The sequence below is a fragment of the Typha angustifolia genome, chromosome 6, assembly GCF_048772165.1.
Source record: "Typha angustifolia cultivar Huaian chromosome 6, ASM4877216v1, whole genome shotgun sequence".
Lineage (NCBI taxonomy): Eukaryota > Viridiplantae > Streptophyta > Magnoliopsida > Poales > Typhaceae > Typha > Typha angustifolia.
Window position 1 is genome coordinate 202,048 of NC_133244.1, and position 26,098 is coordinate 228,145.

The 26,098-nt window shown below is 36.9% G+C and overlaps 2 protein-coding genes across 2 annotated transcripts; one reads left to right on the top strand and one right to left on the bottom strand.

Moving 5' to 3' along the window:
* Positions 1–11,550: 11,550 nt before the first annotated feature.
* On the top strand, positions 11,551–15,115 carry LOC140761424 (protein FAR1-RELATED SEQUENCE 6-like). The gene is made up of 4 exons (XM_073098735.1): positions 11,551–11,776; positions 11,899–14,515; positions 14,610–14,667; positions 14,760–15,115. Exons 2-3 carry the CDS (start codon positions 11,984–11,986, stop codon positions 14,613–14,615), a joined length of 2,538 nt encoding a protein of 845 aa, XP_072954836.1. The 5' UTR covers positions 11,551–11,776; positions 11,899–11,983; the 3' UTR covers positions 14,616–14,667; positions 14,760–15,115.
* A 2,732-nt stretch (positions 15,116–17,847) lies between these two features.
* LOC140761337 (rhomboid-like protein 19) lies at positions 17,848–25,077 on the bottom strand. The gene is made up of 8 exons (XM_073098616.1): positions 24,872–25,077; positions 22,646–22,767; positions 22,220–22,280; positions 20,600–20,766; positions 19,643–19,757; positions 19,350–19,552; positions 19,144–19,266; positions 17,848–18,223 (listed from the first exon to the last, which is right to left on the bottom strand). Exons 1-8 carry the CDS (start codon positions 24,935–24,937, stop codon positions 18,133–18,135), a joined length of 948 nt encoding a protein of 315 aa, XP_072954717.1. The 5' UTR covers positions 24,938–25,077; the 3' UTR covers positions 17,848–18,132.
* Between the last annotated feature and the right edge of the window lie 1,021 nt (positions 25,078–26,098).

A 26,098-nucleotide genomic window follows, 5' to 3' on the forward strand; every position in this document is an offset into this window, starting at 1 on the left:
GCCTCGGTTTGGAGCTAGCTATGGTAGTCTCACCGAGTCAAATCATCACCCCCATCTGACAAGACTAAAGAGGCTATCCTTTTGCATCGGGAGCCCCCATGTCAATCTGTTAAGGCTCTAGGACCCTTAGCTGCCAATCTAACGAATGCCAAAGGTCAATGCTTTATCTCGGTTCCCATCGATCAAATCAACCTCAATTTCCCCTCTAACTCTATAGACTCTCCTAATTCCACCACCCTTATTCCAAAATCCCCTACGTCCTTCACTACTGTAATTCTCATTCCCATGCATGCTGTGACATAGATATCTTCCCATACTTCATTCCACATCCTTCGAGAAAACCCGACCTCCACCACCTCACATCTCTCTCGGTAATGCTCTTCCATCAAGAAAGCCAAGCCTCCACCTCCCACCGCAACCTCTCACCCCACTGCATGAACATGCAGCCCAAACCAAAAATCAAAAACCCTCTTCTGAACTCAAAGATCTCTCATAAAAAATAGAAGACCAAGCCTTAAAGCCGAAATATGCTCCCTCTAAATGCAAGTCTTCCCTTTTGTCTAGCTCCAGTGGCAAATGGTACTCTCCATATGCTACCGAAGTTAAACTTTCAGTTAGTTCTAGCAGTAAGGATTCGAGCATCATACATGTCCAACTCAACCAAAGGCGGCGGAAGATATCTCACTGCCTAAACAGTAATGAATTTAATCGCCTGGAACTATCGTGGGCGAGAAGGCCTAATGAGAGTCTGGAACTTGAGAAACATCATCCTCAGCACCAACTCCTTTGTCACTTTCATCTCAAATACGAAATGCAATAAGAGCAAGGCCAACTCAATCATTGACTCCCTACCCCTCCAAAATAGATAAGTGATTAGCTCATCTGGTCTTGCCGAAGGCCTCTAGCTTCATTAGGGAGATGAAGTCTGGGTTATGATCCTAAAAGCTAGCGAGGTAGCGACCCTCTACCTAAGGTCAGACCTCTGCACATGCCAACGGTGCCGTGCGCAGGAGGTTTAGGCTTGCTTTCCTCCCTTCCCCTTGGCTTGACCGAGGCACTACTTTGTTAGGCCAAGGAAGACCAAAGGAGAAGGGAGAGGGTGAGGGTGCGCATGTGCCCCTGCTTTCCGTTAATTTTTTTTTGGGTGTTACAAAGGTGTTCGCAAATAAGACTATAAGGAGATCTCCTATTGGTCCACATGAATGCCCGTGGCAAACACAAGATCAACAAGCTCGACTAAGTTAATTTGCTCTTAAAAAGTCTAGATTCGAAGGAACTTGCATGCATACCGCCCTTCTTCTCCTTTTACTAGTGAGTGTTAATTAAAAAAACAATTAATTATCTAAATAAACTAATTTACCTAACAATTAAAAAATAATTGTATAATTAACAGAAGCAAAAAAAAAAAAAAAAAAATCTTCTTTGCTATAGTGTTGGGCTCAACCCAGCACTGTCTACTACAATGCTAGGCCAAGTCCAGCACTGTTGCAGTAAGAGGAAGAGGAGGAAGAGAAAGAAAGAAAGGAAGGAGAGGAGGGAAGAAGAAGAAAAAGAAAGAAAGAAAGAAAGAAAGGAAGAAGAAAAGAGAAGAGAAAGAGGAGAGGAGGGAGGGAAAGCCGGCTAGCGGGGAGGGGCTTTGCTACTGCTGGCTAGCCAGCGGTCGGCCTCTTGCTGGCGGCTCGAGTCCGACGAACGTGAGATCACTAGAGTGAGTGATGAAGAGAAAGAGAGAGAAGAAACAAGGAGAGGGGCTCACCTCGGCGGTGGCGATGGCGGTAGGCCAACGTCGGCAAGAAGGGGAAAAGAGAGAAAGTGAGAGAGAGAGACCAAGAGAGGGAGAGAGCAACGCGAGAGCGTTTTAGAGAGAGAGAGAGAGAAAAATAAAAATGAAGGAAGAGAGAGAGGCGGTTGGGAGGGGGGTAGGACGGTGCTGGCAACGGGGTAGGTCCTATCGCCGCCAGTTGGCTGGGCTTGCGACGCATGGCGCCCCCATCCAGCGCCAAGCTGCTTAGGTGGCATCGTATGGGCACAAGGCTTGGCACGTCGTGCCCAAATTTAAAAAAAAAATTAATTACAATATTGTAATATATTTTATTTTTTTATTTTGGGTTATTACACCATGCTTCAAGTCTTAGTCTATGGATCCCAAAGAATCAGGTGGCCATTTTACCGGACGATAGACGATTTACTATCGATTAGTGAGAGTTAACCCCTTTAAGGTGTTTAAGCTAGAGAGTAAAGGTAGGATAACGCAGACCTAGTAGTACTTGATGACATAGGGTAGGGGCATCTGAGTGACGACTCATAAATTACTACAAAGTAATGCGATGATGTGGAGCCGCGAGCTCAGATGGTCACATCGATGTGTGATACTAACTTCTATGATGGGCTTACGATTGGGGTTCCTATCTGTAGTGGCGAACGACTGGTCATGTTGTTCGCCGGTTACATGCAAACAATTCTACCGTTATGGTCTACCCTCTCTTGAGGGCCACTATGATTGTTGAGCAAATGTTGATGGTCGAGGGCCTGTGTAGAAGGCGTGCCATGTATAAGCGATAGATAAAATAGTTGTAGTCTTGTCAGACCATGCTAGCCATTTCATGACTTGTATACCTTAGTTTACGTTGTATTCAGTTGCTTAGTGCATATGCCATTATCTTTCTAGACTGAGAGTATTTTTATTCATGATACTTAATTAGTAATAGTGCCACTTGATAAGCGTTAAGCTCTTTCTGTGCTGATACTAGATGTAGATTAACTTGTATTTTGGCAAAATGCCAGCAGTTAGCTCATAGGGCAATAAGACATTTCTTTTCATGCTTTATTTTGTTCTCATGTTAAGGGATCTATATTCCCTTGTTGTAGCTACTCTAAGCATGTACTCTTGTAAGGAATTCTTACCCTTTTTTAAATTATGGATGATTTTGCTGTCGCCTATAGGCCCTCTTTCTACATTCTATTTAATTTATTCAGGTTTCTTCATTCTTGGTGGTATGTTGTTGAGCTCCTAAACCCCCACATGATGCTCGCGAGAAGGGTAAGCCTCATGAAAGTCATGTGCCGGAGTATGGTTGTTACAACCTTGATTATGCTCTAGCCTCGACTTCCTAGACCACGCTCTTCCCCTCGATCAAGTTTCTCCACCTGCTAGCTATTTCCAGTGATCACTCTCCCCTCTTCTTAATCCCAGGCTCACTTTCCCCCAGTACAGCAGGTTTAAGTGTTTCGGTAAACCTCAAGGAAGATGATTGTCTATCTAAGTTACTAACCTGGCAGAACTCAATACGGAACTTTCGAAGTCAATAGAAATCAGTCCAACCATTGGAACAATCTAATATTTCTATAGAAGTTAGGAATCCATCACAATCAAAATCTCATCGATTAGGCAAGTAGATCAAAATTTATGAATGAAATAGTGACCAAAGGTCAAGAAATTGCATGATGGACGATGATGTGGTTAGAGTTTTGAAAAATGATAATGTCTATGGTGGATGGATTAGTATCTTGAATGAGATGAGGTGGGAGAATGGAGCCTCCAAGTATAGATGATCACTAGAGTGAAAAGGGAGAAGTGATAGAGGATTATCCTCTGCCATAGAAGGAAGCTCAAGTTGGGTACCAAGGGGGAGGAAGGAGAAGAGAAGTTTGGCTCAAGCTTAAATACAAAACAAAGTTCAATATTCAATAATCAAAAGATGGCTATTTTTCTACATATTTAGAGGCTAGTCAATTATCTAAAAATCCTAAACAAATCCTAATGCGAAACAAATTAACCGACGTGCATTCAAACGCCCCTCCGCCGTGTTTGAATAGCTAAAAGCAGGGCTCTAAATATGCGAACGTGAATCAAGCAATCGAACATTGCGTTCAAACGCACTTCAATTATGTTTGAACAGCTAAAAATCATGCTCTATATATGTGAACGATATTTAAACATTCGAACGCCTAAAAATAGTGTTCTGAATGTGCGAACGTGAATTAAACATTCGAACACCCTCCACTTGGGTTTGAAGACACCTGCCGGAAGTCATCTTATTCTTTTAAAAACAAAGACAAAAAATGATACAATTTAAAGCGGTTTGATCATGTCCAATCTCTATCTCATTCAATAATCGCAACGTCAAGTTTGAAAATTGGTGGATAAAATCTCACTCCTTTATCCTGCAATGCAAGTCTGCTTGGGAAGAGGCCTTTGCGACGAAAAACTCATTTTCTCGCAATGTAGCATCCTTCACTCACAATCAAATCCTATTCTCAGCCTAATGCTAGTAGTCTAAACAAGCAACTCAAAGACATTGAAAAGAAGCTCCTAGCCCTCTAGTTTGGTAGTCCTGGCATAAATGACATTTTACTCGAGAAAGCTATCAAGAGTATGCATGAATATCTCCTCCTTAAATCGAAATTGTATTGGCAACAAAATGCTCGAACTAGGTTTGTTGCTTGGGGTGATAAAAATACTAAGTACTTTCATACTCTTGCAATGACTCGAAAGAGCGAACTGATATTGACCTTAGAAGGAAATGATGGAAACTGAATTTATTCTTGGTGCTATGATATCAACTTTAAACCCATTGACATCAAGTATCAACTTTGTAGGCTTGAAATTAATCAGAAATTATTGGAGAAGAAGACTAGCCAATTAATTATTTTGCAGACCATTGGGATGATTATAAGACTTTTATTTATTAGTATGATGTGCCTCAATTATATGTAAAACTTAATCATCTTGTATTAGCTAAAAACTCTTATATTAGAGTAATTTGTATAATCACTTTGCATTAGAGTAATTTTTTTAGCAATTTTAATGATTGCTCATAATTATGCTATAATTCTATTCTGATGAGACTGATCAATTGAATGAGTTGAGAAGGATCCTACAACTTAAATCATGCCTAATCATTAAATTGAACCCATACTAACGACTAAGTAAGTACATCAATGAACTCTAAAGAATATTGAGGGTGAATAGAGTTCAAGTGAATATTGACAGTGGATTCAATGCTGAACAAAGTCAGCAACCAATAAATTACAGTCATGGTCTCCTATTTGAAGCAAGTCAGCAACTAACAAGCTAGAAAATTAGCAAACATGAAACTGCAGCTAAAATTAATTCTATCTCATAACGTCGACATCAAAATAGACTAAAGCACTAGACTAAAGCTAGAATCTATTTAGTCCATTAGCATTCAAAGCAAATCAATCAACAAAAAAGACAGTAAACTCTAACGAGATACTTCACGTTTAGTCTTATTTCTAGTAAATCATTCAAAATGAAGACAGTAAAAGAGATAGCCGATAATTCTCATTAACATTCAATTAATAAGAAATACTCAATTCATCAGCAAAACACACTTGAGTTCATTTACAACACGGTTGCTACTTCTACACTTCACATTCAGTCACATTTCTAGCAAATTAATCAACAAGAAAATAGTAAAAGAGACATCACATAGTTTCTCATTAACATTCAACAAAACACACTAGAGTTCATTTCTCATGACTCAGTTATATATCACATACTCAGAAAGGAAATTAATACATCTTCAAGTAAGGTTTGCATCCTTTTTTGAAATCATCAATACAAGTATTGAAACATACAAAGAACCTTTGAAATCATCAATACAAGTATTGAAACATACAAAGAACCTTTGAAATCTATTTTATGTATCATCAATATTAAATTTTTTTATCACACTCTTTGGGTTCCTCTTAGACAAATCTTTATATAATGTTGGTATTTTTAGAAATAATTTCTCTCCATTGTCAAATATTCTTTTCAAAGCAATCTCTCTTCTAGTCCACAATTTACCATAGCTTAACTCCACATGATATGCATCCTTCATCCTTCCTTTTAACACATTGATTCCTAAACTTAGCTCAAGCCATATCCAATCAATAATTTTTTCAACTATCCAATTCGCTTTCGCTATCTTGTTACCATAAATATTATTTATTTCACTTACACTATTGTGCCACCTAACACAGTAGAAGCATATAGTCATCATGGGCACCTTTGTTGTGCACATCTAATAGTAACTCTATCAGGCTCATTCTTTATGTACATGATTTTAAATGGTGAGTAAATGCAAAGTCTCTTAGTGTATCTCTGAATTTGTTCAGCTATCCAACTGGCTTCAATAATTTTTTCAGCTATTCAGTTAGCTTTCGCCATCTTGTTACCATAAATATTATTAATTTCACTTACATTATTGTGTCACCTAACATAGTAGAAGTATGTAGTCATCATGGGCACCTTTGTTGTGCACATCTAACAGTAACTCTATCAGGTTCATTCTTTATGTACATGATTTTAAAATGGTGAACAATTGTACGGTATTATAGTGTATCTCTAAATATTATTAATTTCACTTACATTATTGTGTCACTTAACATAGTAGAAGTATGTAGTCATCATAGGCACCTTTGTTGTGCACATCTAACAGTAACTCTATCAGGTTCATTCTTTATGTACATGATTTTAAAATGGTGAACAATTGTACAGTATCATAGTGTATCTCTAAATTTGTTGGCATTGTCATACGTTACACCAACAACCATCGACGAATCCTCATTTTGTTGCTCATATATTTGCTTTCTAAAATCTCTTTGATCATCTGAAGATGAGTTATCATCATTGTCAATATCATATGGGTGAAACAGATTAGAAACGAATTAGATAGTGCTCAACTCATATTTGGATTCATATATTTTACCTGTATATAGATTCAAATATAAATATTGAATGGATAGCGAAATTTAACATAATATCTAACCAAACAGATACCAATAATTTTTGGATAGAGGATCAGATCTTAGACGGATGTTGATCTCTTGCATGTCAAATATATATAAAATTAGTAAAATTAATCTCTACAAATAAAATATAATATATCATTAGTAATAATATCAATATTCACTATTTAAATAAAATTTATAAAATATTAAAAAAAATGTTGATAAACGGATATCTGATATCCGTATTCGAATCTGAAAATTATATCAAACATGTATCTGAATCCGTATTCGAGTTTTTTTCAAAAATTCGATCAATATCTGGATTTTATAGAAAATTTCTATCTGAATTGGGCCGGATAGTGGGTCATGTAGGAGTCAGTCCTACCTATTTTGTCCCTTGCACTATTATCATTATCACTATTCATCACCAAATATATCATATACATTTGTCTCCGCTATTGGATTGTCATCTTGATTGTACATCCATCATTATACTCACTATTGTAGTATTCTTCCCCTATATCAGCATACATATCGACATACACTAATAGCAGACAATCATTACACATTTTCAAAAGATGAATGCCATTATTCAAAGTGATAAAAGACTTGCAATGCAGGTGACTTGTAGCACAGATGGTTGATCATATGTCTTTTCATATGTCCCCATAATATAATTTGATCTTCGCTACAATTTCACCCATCAAAATGTATCTGTGATAAATTATGCATATCATGATAAACATTAATAGGGATAATAAATATGATAATAAGAATTTAACAATATATAGTAAATAACAAGATCAATAACTTGCAAATAGGTTAGCAATTGAGTAATCTACTTAATAACTTTGTTTGTGACATTTCTACAAACATCTGACATGCACGGTCCTAGTACTCAAGGGGATATAAGTAAAGGCTTATAGAAAATAATTATACAAAACTCAAACAAAGGTAATACTACTTAAGTGGAGAATATCTTGTCTTAATTCATAGAGTAGAAACATATCTCCATTCTAGTGAGTTAGAGAAGAGAGATTGGGGAAGAGGGCTCAATAACTAGCACCTTCGCCTTTCTCTTCAAGAACACCTAGGTAAATCTTGAGATTAGAAGAGAAATGAAGAGAGATTGGGGAAGAGAGATTAGAAGAGAGATTGGAAAAATGGGGTTTTAGGATAAGAAAGATAGAATTTTCAGATTAGAGATTGGGGAAAGATGGGGATTTACTAAATGTAAATGGGTCGAGTTTACTAACGGGTATGGATATGAATATCCAAGGGTATACTAATAATTTGAGCATCATGGGTTAGTTTAACCTAAAATCCAGTTAGTCTTCGTGACGATAGCTAATGACAGGAGGTTTAGCATATAGCAAATATTCTATTTAATCTTACTCTCACATAGGTTGAGGTTAGAATCATATTAAAAGTGAAGAAATTCTTCAAAGAAGAGATTTGAATGATGTTTTGAATTATTTTGCCCTTTGCTTTTGCAGAGGATCTTCACCTATAGCGATGTTTTTTTTTTCTTTTTTCCTTTCTTATTGTGTTTTAAATTGTGATGCTATTTTAAGAGCTCCATGTTGATATGTAGTCCGTGGAACTCTCTTGGTGTTCCTTCTTGATAGAGATATAGAAATGTGAGTGCTCTTAGCCAACAATAAAACTTATGTTCTTGCTAAAACATTTGACTCTTATATTCTCCTCTTTTGATATTTGTGATTTTTTTCAATTGGACAGATATATATGTTTAAATAGTGAGGCTTATAAAAGGTCTAGATCTTATTCTCTATTCTAATTTTATGTAATTTGAACTTATTTTTGTTGGATCTTACTGAAATATCAGCACGCGGGTAATTCTCTCCAATCTTTTTTAAAGGAATATAGCGTTGAGTGTACTAGTTGGATTTTGCCTCTTGTTGCCCATTATTTTTATAAGTTAGCCCAATTATCCAACCTAATTATCTATAATATTATAAGTTTAAGTTTCTTATATATCGAAAAGGGTTGATCTATTACACCACCAAGCCTAAGAGCCTTAAAATTATTTTTAAAGGGTTGATGATTAGTAAAAATAAAAGTACTTTGAGGGGGTGATGACCGATTTAGACCTTTTTTTAACAAATTTTCAATTGCTTTTTACCAATATGATTTAGTAGAATTACTTGATTACATAGGGATACTATCACTATTTTTCATAATTAACTCCAAATTTTTTTTTTTGGTACAAAATGACCCCATAAACTATCAATTATACCTCACTTGTATAACATCCATCACCAAACACATGCCCCTCACATGGGTAGAACCCTCGTGATTACTACATGACCAGTTGATTAATATTTTAATACAATATACAAACAAAAAGCACATATTTCCATAAATAAAACAAACAAAGAAGCCCATAATACCAAGGCCACAACAAACCGAAAATATATATCCATAAAATATAAGTCAAAACCCACGTAAAAGCTACAAGTCATGTAGCTTAATTTACATGAATAGAATAAAAATAATAATTAGAAGACTAAAAGTTGGTCTTCGTTGGATCCTCCACAGGCCCAAAGGTCATCAACTAATCTAAAAATAATTCTATCAAACGATGGTGAGCATAAAGCCAAACAAGTATCCACTACTATATTTTAGAAGTAGTGTGATGAAATATGCTACAATAAGTAAATATGAAAATGCGCATCATGATCAAATAGAATGCATCAGTATCACATACTTGTCATATTTTTCCAATGCACACATGTATTAGCAATTGATAACTTACCATACATTATCCGGACTATCAAGTCTTCAAACTCGAGCTCACACCAAGCTTCGCTCAAGGGTCATGTCAATGCTACACTATATAGCATGCATCCTCTCAGACTTTCAAGTCTATAACTTAAGCTCTTGCAGAGCTACGCTCATAGGCTACATCATCATCTCACACCCAACCACACGCATACTCCCGAGGGTTGCGTGGCACCCTCAGCTCGTCTCATGCAAATTTTTTTTTTAAGAATAGGTTGTTACACAAGTCATGTGCAACTCAAGAGAGACTTTTATAATAACAAAAATACCCTTTGCTTGTGAAATAACACCCTTTCTCTTTCCTCTTCCTCTTTCTCTCTTCTCTTGAATAGATCCACCAAGCTAGAATCTACTTCTCTATAGGGGGAAGAGAGTTCAAGAAAAATGGACAGTGTATGTGCTATTTGATCTTCAAAGGAGAGAGATGTGGCAAGATAACCACCGCTTGAAGTTGAAGACAAGCAGATGACCAAATCCAACTTACATTGACAAAGATGACGAAGGATAACCCCCCTAGATGGAAAAGAACATCTTAATGAAAAATAATTTTCTTTCTATCCGAATTTATTTGATGCATTAATGCATTCCCTTTTGGGCATTCCCTTCTTTCCTTAAACACACACACAGGAAGAGAGGAGAGAGGAGAGAGGAGAGAGAGAGAGAGAGAGAGAGTTGTTGGTCTACTTCCAACTCATCGTCTGATCGGCCACCCAAGAAGCGAATCCAAGTGGGTCTCTCTCAATTCTTACAATCTTTTGCTCTTTTGAGTGTTTGCCATTAGTCCTTGTGTTTCAGTGAAAAATGGAGACAAAGAAAGAGCTAGTTGTGCTGCTCCTAATAGCCATTTGCTTAATAGTGTCTACCTCATTTTTGTCGCTTCTCCAGAAAGTAAGTACCTCCTTAGCTAGCTCAACGCCACCTTTGCCCCTTTCCACCTCACCTTCATCGTCACCCTCGTCGCCGACTCCTCCACCCTAACCTCTTCCATCCTCTCCACCACCAGCTTCACCTAAAACTTCTTCGCCATCAACAACGATTGTCACTGTGAGTGGATGGAGTTGGGAAGGAGATGATGTTGGCTATCAGGCTCAATCAGCCATCTGGAGGAGATGATGTTGGTAATCAAGTCCTCCGTCTTGCCCTTGCCATAGTCGTCGATGCTGGCAGTGCCTCTAGAGTTGTCGATGGAGAACATAGGGGTCGAAGAGACTAAGGATTATATCGGAATCATAATCCTATAAATTGGTGCAAAGCAGACAGAGAAACTTGAAATGTGGTGGTGTGTTTGGGTAGAGGGAGTTAGAAAGATGAGGGAATGATTTCTTCTTTTAGCAAGGAGAGATCAAGAGAGGATGGATCGAGAGAGGAGAAATTAGGGTGAGATTTGCTCAGAGACCGAGAAGAGGATAAGAAGTGAAGGGGCACAAGGGCAATGCATGAATTAAAATATATATATATATATTTAATATTAACTAAGCCACTTAACTATCCTGCCTTAAGGGGCAATTTAATAAATTTATCAATTTCATCAACGATGTCAGGGGGCGAGGTATCTTTTTTAGTTTAATGAGATCATGTGATAGTTCAAGAAGTGAAAAGAGAATTATCTCTATAATATATTATTTTGTATATGTTTGATTTCGATTATTAGTTATAATTAAGTTGTATATGTGTAGTGGTTTAAAGAGTATTAGATTGTTTTAATTCATAACGATAATAAAAGAAGGAAAAAAAAAAAGAAGCTTAGAATTATTAAGCTAAGGATGGCGCAACTATTTCAGACTCACAAGGTGTGGTAAATAGAATTCTGTCGCAAATATTATTTTTGTGAGGACTTAATAATAAGTTTGGGCCATGCCACATCTTTTATTGTACAGGGGTATGTATCAAATTAATCAATTCTTTGGGGGTTAAAATAAAGAAAGAAAGAAGGAAAAAACAAGGAAGAAAAAGATAGATTCAGTTTTTGGGGTACAGAAAACAGAAAAAGTTGGGATCAGCCAACCCGCGCTGATCATTTTGGGTACCAGAAGGACGAAAATGTAAAATTCGCAAATGCAAACCCTTACCCACCATACCATTTATCTCTCCTCTCTCATCCATGTCGAAATTTTGTGTGCTGATCTTGGTGACCTAGAACTCGCCTCTTTCCCTGCAATCTCCCCCCCTCCCGCCTTTGCTGCGGGGCTTCTGGAGATTGGCGGCGCGGCGGCTGCGATCTTCCACTCCGCCTCCGGTGCGTCTATTTCTCTCCCTGTTCCTATTTCTAGGCATTAAAAGTTCGTGATTTTTTTTTTCTTTATTGAATCCAATTCGTGGGATATCTTTTGGGGCTTTACTTCAATTATACTTCTGTAGGGTTCTTCTCACCCTCCTTGAACCCTGACCACTTGTTCGCTGGATTCAATATTGATAAGAAGGAAAATTGGTGACTGTATGATAGATGGAACAGCTACCTTCTGTGAACGATCGTCCTGGTGATGCTTCGGAAGAGCATGCTGGCGATGGAATAGGAGTCCTTGCGGAAACGAATGAGACTGATCCCCTGGTTGAAACTTCTTTGCCTGACTGCACCGGTCAAGATGGTGACGAAGGCCGTGCAGAGGAGAATAAGGATTGGAGTGGCGGGGCCAACAATAATTCCACGGTTGTTCATGTAGTTGATAAGATCGCGATCCGTGATGAAGTGAGTGATTCCTTGGATAGACCAATTGAGCCGAAGATTGAAGGATGCGAGGAAGCGAATGAGACTGCAAACCAAGGTAATGAGAACCCATCCACCGCAGAGCAGGTTGCTAATGAGAGTGAAAGCAACGAGGAGGGGGAAGAAGAGTATATGCCCAAGGATACAGATGATGCATTGACACCTAGGCGCGGTATGGTATTTGAGTCGATCAATGAGGCATTCAGCTTCTACAAAACATACGCGTATCGAACGGGTTTCTCAGCTGTGCGAAGGACTAGTCGTAACTTTGAGGGGAGCCCAACCCGTTCTACTTTCACATGTCGTAAAGGTGGGAAGCCCGGATTAACTCCAGCCACCACGTTCAGTCCGCAAACTCGGTCTCGAAGAACACCAGCAGAGAGGACGGAGTGCAAGGCTATGATGGTCATTAAAGACACCAAGCTCATGAACCGGTGGAAGGTGGATTTTCTAGAGCTGGAGCACAATCATCCATGTAACCCAGACATGGTGAGGTTTATGAAGTGCTTCAGGGAGCTGCCTGAATCGGTGAAGATCCAGCATAAGATCAGTGACGAGCTGGGTGAATATCTTGAGAAGTCCATTAACGCAGCTACAGAAGGTAGGAGATGCACGAGTCGCCCTAGAAAGGGTAGCAGAAATGAAGTAGGACGACGGATTGGAGAAAGAGATATTGATGCTCTAATGAAGTTCTTTGATCGTATGCAAGCTAAATATCCAAATTTCTTCTACAATTGTGATCTTGATGAAGAAGGCCGACTCAGGACTGCTTTTTGGGCTGATCCTAGATCTAGATTTGCATACCAGTATTTTAATGATGTTATTATATTAGAGACAATGCACGTGGCTGGTCAGTCTGCCATCCCTTTTGCTGCATTCCTTGGAGTGAATAATCATGGTCAACTCGTCTTGTTAGGGTGTGGTCTTCTTTCGGAGGAAACCAAGGGAACTTATACTTGGCTTGTTAGAAAATGGCTAAGATGTATGTCTGATAAACCACCTGATGCAATAATCACTAATTATTGTGATGTCATATTGGAAGCTGTTTTGGAGGTACTTCCAAATGCTCGACATCGTTTTTGCCTCTGGCATATCACGAAGAAGCTCCAAGAAGCAATTGCGAATATGGAGGAACGGGAAGAGATATTTTTAAGATTTAAGAAGGCTGTATATGATAGCCTTACTGTAACTGATTTTGAAAACGAATGGGGGGAAGTGGTTGCGCAATATCATCTTGAAGAGAATGTGTGGTTATCTTCGCTGTATGACCATAGGAAGCAGTGGGCACCTACATTTGTGAACCACACGTTCTGGGCAGGTCTGTCTACCACCCAGAGGAGTGAAAAGGCGGAATCCTTCTTTGATGGACATGTGTCAACCAAAACCTCGCTTCAAGTGTTCTTTGAACAGTATGAATCTGTTCTGAAAAATAAGTTGGAGAAAGAGAGTTCTGAAGATCTTCGTTCATCCTATTCCCGGCCACAACTGTTATCAGGATTGCAGTTTGAAGAGCAGATCGCAGAGCTCTACACAATAAACATCTTCCAGAAGTTTCAAGATGAGGTGAAACAATTGATGCATGTTATTTGTAATGAAGCCAACAGGAGTGGGGCTGTAGTTACATATATTGCCAGTGAGGTAGCAGATGGTAGAAAAGTAGACTATACAGTTGTTTACAACAATTCTGAGAAAGATGTCTGGTGTATTTGCCGGTCTTTTCAATTCAGAGGTATTTTATGCTGCCATGCACTGGCTGTACTGAGACAAGAATATGTTATGACATTACCTTCAAAGTACATACTTGAGCGCTGGAAGAAGGATTTCAAGCGGCTGCATGCATCTTTAATTGCTTCGAATGCGACGCCAGCACAGGATCTGGGAAGCTATGATGAACTATATTTGCACGGTCACCAATACTTTGCAGATGTTGTGGATATAGGAGCAATGGAATCTGATCTGAAGGAATTTGTTTTATCAGTCATGAAAGAAGCAAGAGACAAAGTAATTAGGTATGAGGAGTCACGGGAAGACAGAATAGTTGATGTTAACATGGCGTTCAGTGGTACGATGTCTGGTGGCCACTCTTATAATGTGGTAAATGTGAACCTGGAAACTGATTCATTGCCTATGGCTCCAACTGATTTCATGCAAGTGCATCCCATGATTCTCCCAAATAAAAGGCTTATTAGTCAGAGCAATAATGTTGTAGACAACACAAATAAGAAATTGAATGTGCAACGGAATAATTATTTTTTGGGACCTGGCACACATGTAGGATACCTTTTCTAATTTTTTTTTCTTTATGAAGTTCTGAAGTGAAATGTATTCTCTTTTTCTATTTTAACTTGTTTATCATTTTGCACAGATGTAAAAGAACAAAGTCTGTTTGGTGCAATGATCAGCATAAAAGCTTCAGCTATAATGTTAGTTCTTCTTACATCCTTAGTTCCTTACCTTTGTCTGCATTAGCTCTTTGAATTATTGTTTCTTATTTCTCTATGCTTGTTTATACTAGGTGAATCAACTTTTTGGATCATTGTTGTACATTCTTCCTCCTTATATCCGATGGCCTGAACTTGGTAGGCTTGATGTCACAGAGCGTCCTGAAGAATTTATCATTTTCACAATGAACATGAAGTCTATATATAATTATAGATGATTTGCAAATGATGGACTACATAAATCCATTGTACTTGATGTGAAGTCATCTCAAATTTTGGCCGCGATATTAGTTGATCTAAACTTGACTTCTTCTTCAACTTGATACAAAAAAGAAACATATTAGTTTCTTTCATGTGCTAAATTATGTACAGTCAGTTTATTCACCCAATGTAAAATGCTTCCCCTTCTGTATAGAAAATCTTTATATTTTCTCTTCTCTTTCTTGCCAATGTTTCCTTGATTTTGGCGCATTACTTGAATATAGATGTTGCTATTATTACTTGAAATGTCCTGCTGCACTACTTATTTCATGAGTCAGAATGGCCAAGATAAGATTGATTCTGCAGAATGTGGAGATACAGGTTTAGTACATAATGAATGTATTCATGTAACAGTGGTGTTGGCCAGGATTTGATTTGGACAAATGCAAGTTAGTTACTTCATTCAAGTTGTTGAAGTAGGTATGATGCACTAAGTTGTTTGTCCTTCACTAGCTTTGCAGGCTATACTTGTCATTAGTCATCTATTAGGCATTAGCCTTGTCATTGTTTGGCAAGTCTGGATATCCCATCTACCTGAATGAATTGGTTGGAAAATATCAAGTTGTTTAATATGTCTATTTGCTACTTTAGGATTTGGTTATTTCAAGGCTAATTAATAATTTAATATATCATCTCATGCTACCAGTTAATATATATATTGTTTAGTTATTGTATAATATTCTAACAGAACTCGAATTATAATTTGGTCAATCGAATGATGTCAATTGTTCCATTTGATCTTTTGATTTTTGATTGGACCAAAAGTTCAGAACTGAAATTATATTATAAATCATGACCCTTTCTAGAAGGCAATTATACTTCAGTGTTGTAAATGCTGGTATCAGTCCTATGGTGCTTATTTCACTTTTATTAGTTCAAGTTTAATTGTAGATGGTTGATAACTTGATATACCTAAATATGTTCATTTCTGTGAATATTTTCTCAGCAAAATATAAATAGAATTTTATTCGCATAAAAGTTCATACTTAAGATTGTCTGCTCATAGATCATACATCTTTCAGCAGATCTTTTTACCAATTCTATCTTCATTACAAATGTACTACTAAATTTTGTTTTCTGAGGGTCTAGCCATGCTTGCGTGCTATTCATTCACGGGACAATACATACATATACAGCTATATTCAACTCTCTATTGGAGGTGTGCACTGCACACAGGGGCACTCACGGTACAGTAGGCTAAAGGTATGTAACATTTTGATCAGGTCTGAATTGTTGAAACCCTGTCACTGGTTTTGAACCTTAGCAGTCATTCCGAGAATCCCGTATAGCTCATGTCTGTGATTTTTTTTGCTACATAGATGAGCTTAGATGATGAACTATATATTATTTGATCATATATATGTGTGTCTTGACAGTCTCTGGCTTCTCGCCTAGTTTTGTAGATGACTTCTTTCTGCATGCCGTAGAGCATTCACATATCTTTCACTATTCCATTCCCTACTCTAAAATTTAGGGATGAAATGACCATTTCTCTATCAGTTTCTCTTATCCATTCTCTAAAACTATGAGGACCTATTTTTGTTTCTTGAAATGTAGAGAAGAGAACCTTGTATCTTCCTTTTTCTTTAAGAATTCTCTCCCTTTACTAAACGATGATACTTTGAGTAGCCAAATTTTTAGTTATTCTGCCATTAGAATATGATGCAGGAAGAAAAATTTAAGTAGGAAGACAGAATATGATATTGATTTTAGATTGGGCAGGATTAAGATGGGTTCTGCTGGAATTTTCGAGCCGGATTAGGTTGGCTAAATTTTAGCCTATTAAATATTCTAGTCTATTATCACCCACTCGCCCATAGGTTTTTGGGCTAAAACCGAGCTTATGAATGGGTGAAGCCTGCCAAGTTTGCAGTTTTCGAGTGAGTTTAATAGTAATAAGATTTTAAGGTTTTGACCAAATAACTTTAAAAAAAATCACAACGGCATGGAAGATGTGAGCGTCCATTGGAAACTGACACGATCTTCAAGAATTTTTCCTTAATATATGATGTACCTATTAGAATCGATGTATGGCAAGACTATCAATCTGATTGATAATCAAATAAATCCAAAAAATAGCAAATATTATGTGATCATCCTCTTGATTTATTGTCTCTAATGGTAGAACCAAATCTATGAATATGTAGAGTAGAAATAAAATATATAAAAAAATATTAAGAAATAAGTAAATGTTCTTATTTTAAAAAAAGATTGGTCATACTTACAACAAATGGTGAGAGTAAATTGAAATTTCTTTTGCAATGTTTAGTTTTGTAACTACTAGTTTGCTGATTACTAGTTTTCTAAAAGCTAATTTATATATATATATTTATTTAATTTGTTGGACGAAAATTTATATAATTTTCAAAGGCCATCCGAACACTATCTAATTTTAAATCTCTATAGTATTTTGCCTTGGTATTAATAAAATATGCACCATTCTTTTACCATAACACTAAAATTCCATAGAAAATATTTACATTATTTGGCCTAAGAGGACAGGGCCAAGAGGTTTGCTAGTCACATCGACAAAGAGTCGTTAACAAAAGCAAGAAAAAGATCTGACCTCATTAGGAGCAGTAACTTATGAGTGAGTGTTGGTGCACGTCTCCATTTCGTACCACATTCTTTTTCTTTGTTTATTAGATAATTTTTGGTGTTGTAGATCATATTTTATGGCTTGGAGCTTCAATATGGACATCCTTTCATTGTTTCTCTCTTTCTTTATCGATTTAATCACAGATGTCTATTTTTTGAAACAAGCATGCAAATGTTCATCAACTCACCAGAAAGCACCAACTAGAGATCGGAAGTGTACCGAAACTGGGTTTAAAGTGATGATCATTGGGTACTGCTTGGGCAAAATTGATACCATATTTTTTTTTACAATGAACACAGGGATTTGTCGTACATGATTTCTTTTCTTTTCTTTTCTTTTTTCTGGAAGAAATCGTACATGATTTCATTCATAGAAAGTTACATAAAAATTAAAAAAATTGTACCACGACAACATTTTCTGCACTATATATATGAAGTGCTGGTTTGAATCTCATCTCAAGCCTATAATTTAGTTATGAAACAAAAGCAGTCCAACAAATTTGCTAGTGCATATTGACTAGGCCATTGCACAGTAATTGAATGAATGCTATCATCATGAATGTAGTAATTTTCAGATCTTGAAGAGCTTCAAACATCAGTTGCAGCATCCCCGCGTGACGTAGCTTCCATGCTTCCTGTGGCAGCAGATTTCTCAGCTGCTGATCTTTGCTCCATCTCACTGCAATAGTTGAAGAAGAACAGATAAATAACATCATAATGGCACGAGAAAATTAACAAGAGCATCCGATTAAAGTAAAAAAACAACAGGAAGATGTTTATTCCAGGGTAATTAGCCTTTCATAACGCATCATCCCACCTGATGGATGCATAGGTTTTCCAGTAAGATGTACCACAAAAATTACCTAATTATTTTGTCCCCACTTATACATATTGTTAGATAATTCTGCCTAAATCATCCTATGCTGCTAAATATGTCTACGAGTCCTATTTTCACATGTCGAGTCTACCAAGCCAGCTCGACCTCAGCGCGATCAAGGTAGGTTTGTTTGTAAATGAGCCAAGCTTGACTCATTAGTGTATGCTTGAAACTAATTTCAAGCCGAGCATGATCACATGTAGGATCAACTCAATAAGGCTATTCATAGTATAGAGCCATTAGATCAAGATCTAGATATCCATCTCTCCTCCTGACATCAAGCTTGATCTAACTTGGGCTTAAATTAGTCTTCGCTTGAAATATATGTGATTTTGCTTACCGAGCAGCTCATATAGGCTCGAACTTGAGTAAGCTCAAAATGAGAAAAAACAAGCAAGCTTGATCATATAACTTGAGCTTGAAATTTAGTTCAAACGAAGCTTGAACAGATCTTGACTCCATTACAACCCTAGGATGGACAACAAAATTATGATTGCGCTACACACTTGGCATGATTGCAGTTATTCTAATATTAGTTAAGACAAGAAAAAAAATTGCCAACCCCTAGGAAATACAAAAATTATGTTTGATAGCAATAAGAACTTATTGACCATTCTTGGTCAGAAAGCCATAATAAAGTTCACAGTGATTAAGATCAGAATGTTTTCTGCAGTTCTGCGGAAGAATGACATCAACGAATAAAAAAAAACGAAGGGATGTACCTCTCCTTAGATGCTACAAGAGGATCCGAAACAGGCAACTTAAGATGGCCAAATTCAGTTGAAGCTGTAGATCTTCCACATAGAATACGGTGAAACACTGAGGCGATGGGTTCCATGACTGGCCTGCAATTTTAACTAAGTTAGCATGATTCAACTTACCAGTTTCAAATGTGCTTTATTATTGCAGAACAATGGAAAAATGTCACCTCATAAATTCAGGGAAGAAGCTAGCAAAGGAGAACTCATCACTTGGATCTCCCTTAAGGTCAGTTCTCGGATTTCTTTGAAAGAAACGCAAGTAAATCCAACTTACATACATGCCAGACAGTAAAGTTGGAAGAAAATTTATGGAATCTGGTACAATGAAGGCCATAACTAACGAGAACACTCCGACAAAAAGTGGCATCCACTGGAAAAGGGCAAAACAAGATTCCAACATCACCAAATTCTTTAGAGAATAATGCAAATCCTCATGCTTATAATGAACTTAGACGCATACCTTTGCTTTGATCTTCCAGAAAAAACACATTGGCAGCTCAAGATTTGGTAGTACTTGCTTCAGGCCCACCAGAAGTCCTGCAAGAACCCCATGGAAGCCAGAGAGAGGTGTATATCTGTCAAAAAAGAATAAAGCAAAAGGAAATCTGGATGAGTATACAGTTACTTCTTCTGATGTACAGTCAATCTTTAAGAGCATTAAGTGAAAAAGGATAACACAATTCAAAGAAAAAAATATATAAAAAGTCTTGTTTAAAGTATTCAGCAGCAATATCTTGAGAGATATTTTTATTTTACCATAGTAGTCACAGAGAGATCTGTATGCTGAACTCTGAAGTAGCGAAAAGAAAATCAAGACTGAGATAAGGCTTAACATTATAAAGAACCTTCCATATCAATAACGGTACTATAATCATGTGATGCAATTGTAGCAAATGTTAAATTTTGCATGTCTCTTGCAAGAAATTCTTTTTCACCTATGTATGCAATAAAGGATTAAAACTTAGAAGCTTGATTCCATATCAGCTGAGTACTTGAACCTATAAGTAGAGTGCACCCAGGGTTTCACTTTCCACCTTACATCCAAGTGGAAACAGGTGATTAGGATTCAAGCCATGGCAACAAACTCCCCACTGATGGGGTTAAGGCTGCATATATCTATCGGTCCTCATACCCTGCATTGGCAGGAGCCTCATGCAGTGGGCACTCTTGTGCATCAGTTGAACTATTTTGTCCTTACAAACAAAATACTGATCAAAGACGTACTCTGATACTCAGTACTGAAATATCCATTTTCAAATATCATGCGATGTTAATCTAACCGTTTGATATCCAGCATCTCAATATCAGATCCAGATGACATCACAGAATTAGGAAAAACAAGTCATAAGTCAGATGCAATAACTTGGTGAAGAAGGAATATGCTGCAACAGTTAATAGATTGAACTTCATTACTTACAGGAAGCTCTCCTTCCTTGTTATGTAGTACAGTGCTATTGCAGTAGAAAAGGCGCATATCGAAGTAAGAAAATTGGTCAATATAACAAACTTCAAGAACTCTCTGCGACCCCATACTGGTTCCAGATCTTTTCCACAGAAAAGAAGACCAAGCGAGCTGCCAATAGCCTGCAATTTCAAAGGTACTATTACTATCACCTCATGACACTACACACACACACATAGAACAAGCAGAAGAAGAATACACCATAAAGTAAAGGAACTAAACTGAAAGAGATAACCAAGGGAATTTATGCTTCCTTTATATGGTAATATTAGAGTGTTGTATTTACTATTTAACCAAGGGAATCTATGCTTCCTTGATATGCTAATGTTAGTGTGTTGTATTTACTATTTAACCAATGGAATCTATGCTTCCTTGATATGATGTTACTGTGTTGTATTTACACGAGAAAGTCAAGCTCAAAGAGGCCTAGAATTTCAGTATGGCCTAAACATGTACAAACTTTAGGGCTTCTAATTGAATCATTTTGAGAGAGGCATGTGGCATCGTGGGAAAACTATCACCTCTATAACTTGATCTCTTTGAGAAGCTCTTCTGAGTTCTGATTGTATATGTAGGTTGGAAATGAGCCCACAAAAAATTATATAAGTCTTGTCTACTATTAAATGAGCCTTGTTGCCAACATATCTTATCAAAAGCTTTATTTGAGCTATTATGGACAATGTTGAATTCTTCCCATATTGTCCACTACTGTATCTATCCCTACCTATATAAAGGACCGAGGACTATGCCAGCATCTATCAACCAATTGATTGGTGATCAGTAATCATAGTGGTCAACAATAGTTTTGTTGCTCATGTTGGAAGTAATGTAATATCTTCTTGACAGCTCTTCTGTTTGGTGGCTAACCCAGAAAGATCATGAAAATTTAAACATCAATGATTTATCTCAAATGAATCTACCAATTTCACCTTTGAATTCATAAAAGTTCAAATGAATAGGTTGCAATTAAAACATTACGGCAGCAGTTTACACCAATACTGCATGGAGAAATAGACAACATAATGCTGTAAGAGATGAATCCACAAAATAGTTTCATTTGACAGATATAGTTATTAAGAGATTGTATATTTAACTTCAATGTACCCTTTTTAATCTAATAGGGCTCAAAAGACAACAACGGTCAAAACTCAAAAGTGCCAGTTGCATTGACATTGTGCCATCGGCATAGCCAAGAGTCACCACTCGTCAACGGTCTGTCTATCTTCATCACTTCCATAGATAATTATGAAGGACCAACTAAAGATGGTCAAAGAAAACCTTAAGGATATAAAATGTGGAACGAAATCATAATTAGGGACAGAAAGCATGTAATATAAGATTCCATTTGTAATGTCTATGGAACCCAATAAATATCTTAATCTTGTTTATTCCTATTCTTAAAGGATATAAAAATGGTAACCATAATAATGTATAACAAGAAATCTACTTAAAAACCATATACGAGAGCAATATTATACACAGGACATGCAATTTTAAAAAGAGAAACTGAAAAACATTTTTAATGTACTGATATTAGAGAATAGTAAGCTACTAATTAATAAGAATATAACCAACCCCTGGAAGAACTTGCTCAAGGTAGCCAGCAGTGATGAGATTCCACACGAATGGAATAGTCCTACAGGATAAACAGAACTCCAATAAGTGCCAAGTTACCAACTCCATAAATACTATTATGCTCACAGTAGTTGAATCTGAATGAAAGAAATATCATTTTATAGACTTAAAGAGCATCGTAGGTTTGCTTCTTTAGGTGTCACTGGATAAATGATCTTTCTATATATTTGTCCCCTTCTATATATGTTTAATTGAGGAGCATCCATGTAGATTTATCTTGCAGTGAGCATGCATGGGTTCTGTATGTCCCCTTTTCTATTAACTTCTCTATACATCCAAAGAGATACATATAAATAATATGTACAGTGTTTACATATGGCCTCCACTCTTTACATAAGGAAAAATAAATAAAGCTCCAAAGGCTACCTTGCAGGGATAAGTGCAAGATAATTGATAGCTGAAGGAGAGACTTGGAGCAAAGCATATCCTCCAACAAGAACCACAGCAAGGCATTTGCAGGTTTTAGTAAATCCTTTTCCAGGAGCAACCTACAGTTAAGGATCAGACGAAGTCGTTATCAACAAGAACATCAAAAGAGTTTCATTGATGCCAAATACCTTCCACAGCTGTAATGTTTAACTTTTACATATGTGAGGTCCTTGTCTACATTGAAGTATACATGATAAGATTACCCGAAAGTTAATTAATAGATGATTATAGCATAATGTCAATCATTATTTACTTGTTGATTATTTACTTGTTGATTTAGTAGAATATTTTGTTTCGAAAATACTGACCCATAAAAATCTGATGCCATGCACTACATATGGAAAGCTAAATTCAACATTGTTGGATCTGAAATGTGTTCTTTATAAAAGCAACCAATGTAAGACCTTGATTTGATAATGAAATAAAGGATGAGAAGGCTTGAAAAAGCGTTAGACAAGAAAGACATAATGAGGTAAATAGGAGGTGAGGTACTGATTCTCTGTTTGAACTGGTTACAATTCTAATGTTTCTCAATAGTTGCAAACCACCATGCAATGAGGTAAGCCCAATGTTTCCTTCCTATGGGCTGATCACCACTCCAAGCAAGAAATCAACCAGCCATAAATCTGCTGCCTAAATTCAATCTAAACCAGGATTGGTGTCACACTGCTAAAGTTCATCAAATGAAAGACAAAAACCACATAAGAGCGATGAAAAAACTAAACCTGGATTATAAATTTGGCCAGCCAAACCTTAAGTTCAGGTTCTACATTGAACCAAACATTTAGATAAGAACCCAGTTATGAATCCAATCAGAGATCTGGAATAATTCAAAGGATCAATTTTTGCAAGTCATGATGATAAAGGAAAAGAAAACCAGAAAGAAAATTTGACGGAGATAAAATCAGATTTATTAATTCAGGAAAGGACTCGGCAAGCTTAGTTGAACTGGTTTAATAGCCAGTCATTCTGATTGTGTAGTAGGAGTTGACCTTTCTGGGTAAGCTTTATTAAATTAGCCAGGAAAAAAACAGAGAACGAAATGCATCTAGAAGGCTTTATCAAACTGGCTTATCTATGGGTCGTCATTTACTGCTTATATCCACTTCTTGTGCAACAGAACTCCCAAAAAAATTAACGATGGAAATCTTTAACTGCTGATTGGCAAGTGATAACTCATAAACTCGGTCAAGACACAATATTGGAATGAGGTTGATTATTATAGTTATGTTATAATTCAAAATTTAACACATGATATACCATCATATACTTTCAGAACTGAGAAGGAACTCCCAAGGAATGTGGTGCAATCTGATTTGAGAGACCAAAGAAAGAAAAGAAAAGAAATATATGGCCAGGATAATTATGATTTTATCTTAAGATGCAGATTGACAAGTTTGCCTTGGAATGGAGATAGGGAGAGAGTTCATTGAGTATGGCATCAAGCATCTAACAAGATTCGAAAACTGTAAGTATTTGATCAGGTCTATAGACAAAGGAACCTCTGCAAAGGGAACTAATAGGAAAACAGATCCACCACTTGACATAAACTCCCATAAGTTATGAATCAGAATAAGTCTTTGCATTTCAAGTTATACACATCCTAATGACAAAACTATATGATTTTGTCGAGAGATCTGTCATAGAAGAATGCGGATCCTTTTCTTATTAAAGTCAAAAGCAAGAAACGAGTAGAACATGAGTTCTTTTGTAATGCACAATCTGCCTCAGCTCGTCTAAGGTAACAATTTCCTGCACGCTTAAAGTGTGAAGAATTTAAGAAACCGTCAAATTAAAATCGTTCAACAAGCTAGGAAGCTCAATTTCATTTCAACCACTTCAAACACAATAACAAATTCAGGCCCAGTAGCACACAAGAATACAAGGAACGATTGGCAGTAGAAACAAGCATCGCAATCACTCCAACCCAGTCCATGGGTTATCCAAAGCCAAAGCCATACTAAAAGATCTGACAACAGACGGACACAAGGAGGCAAGGTCAACGCAAAATTCAGGACCAAAAACAAAGACCCAAATATAAAAAATGAAGAAACCAAGAGCAACCCAACTCGAAATTGTCAAGAAGGAATCCAAAGCCAGATCCAGAAAGATTGGACTTTAGAGAGGGAAAAAAAAAAAAAGAAATCGAGATAGCTTACTCACAGGAGCTGGAGTTTGTTGCACAGGCTGCTGCTGCTCGGCGGAGGAACCTGTGCTGCTATCCATCATCCTTCCTCCTTTTCCTGTCTCCGAGATCAGAAAAGGAGGTTTCTTACCCTTTCTTCTCTTCTCCTCTCTACTCTTCTCTTCTCTTCTCTTCTGTTCGAAAGGTCAAATGATGAGACAAAATCGTGGGTTCGTGGGCGCCTGCCTTCCAATTAAATCCGCACACTTTTATTACTTACTTACTCTCACATGTCCTTTTCTTTTTCTTTTTCTCTCTTTCACGCCGATGTCGGCGGCGTCTTAGGAGGTGAAAAGTAAACGACGCCGATTTTGAGATGGGGCTGGGAATGGGATAACCCTAATCCAAACCCATGCCCAAGCGGCAAGCGGGGTCAACTTCACCTAAAGCTAAAAATAATAAGTTTAGATTAATTACATTTAGACCTCGTGAATTACTATCTCTCTCCACGTGACTACTGAAAATATCTTAAGCACTCATTCATTATTTTTATTTTTATTTTATTTATAAATTATTGTGCGCGGATCACCAACAACCTCTTTACCCTTAAAAACGGAAAAGGAAATTAATTTTATTTTTATCAAAATACTATTATCTTCTTGGGATAGTATTTTGACTCGAATAAGATTCGGTCAGATTTAATCCATTCACGGCATTGGATTTATTAGGATAAATCTTTTTATCTAGTTTATGTTTGCTTAAGAGAATAAAGCCTTTTACTAAAGGGACATTCGAACGCCAAGGACCAAGTGTATTTAAACGCACCGCGTCAAAAATTATTGGTTTGTTAGAATTGTTTAACTTAATTGATGAATCCCTAAAATAAGTCACTATAAATATGTGGAGAAAACTAAATTAGCATTGTGCATTTATTTTCTTCTCAATTGTCTTTAGTTATTGGCGTCCTTTTCCACCTATTTCCTTCCACTGCCTAAGTTTTTGGTCAGCCTCCTTTAACTCCTAATCCCCCTCTTCTACAACAACTTCTCCTCCTTTACACCAAGGAATTAACTTAGCATCTATCTAGCCATTAAAGAGCTATCAAGTTAGGATTTAATTGACCTTCAACCACTGTTCGATTGGTATCTTAAGATCTAACTGTCTAAATCCTGTGATCTTAGATTCATTAGAAAGTTCTTTTCAAGAGCGACAACATATCCCAATTTTAAAAAGATCTATTGGTTAGATTATTTGCAGATCCCCTT

Bases quoted from the DNA above. Each gene is read 5' to 3' on its own strand.
- LOC140761424 (XM_073098735.1), top strand. From the start codon at position 11,984: ATGGAACAGCTACCTTCTGTGAACGATCGTCCTGGTGATGCTTCGGAA.
- LOC140761337 (XM_073098616.1), bottom strand. From the start codon at position 24,937: ATGATGGATAGCAGCACAGGTTCCTCCGCCGAGCAGCAGCAGCCTGTG. The intron at 20,767-22,219 runs GTTGGTTATATT...TTGAAATTGCAG, and splicing joins TTGAGCAAGTTCTTCCAGGG to GCTATTGGCAGCTCGCTTGG. The intron at 18,224-19,143 runs GTACATCCCTTC...CAACTATTGCAG, and splicing joins CTTGTAGCATCTAAGGAGAG to TGAGATGGAGCAAAGATCAG.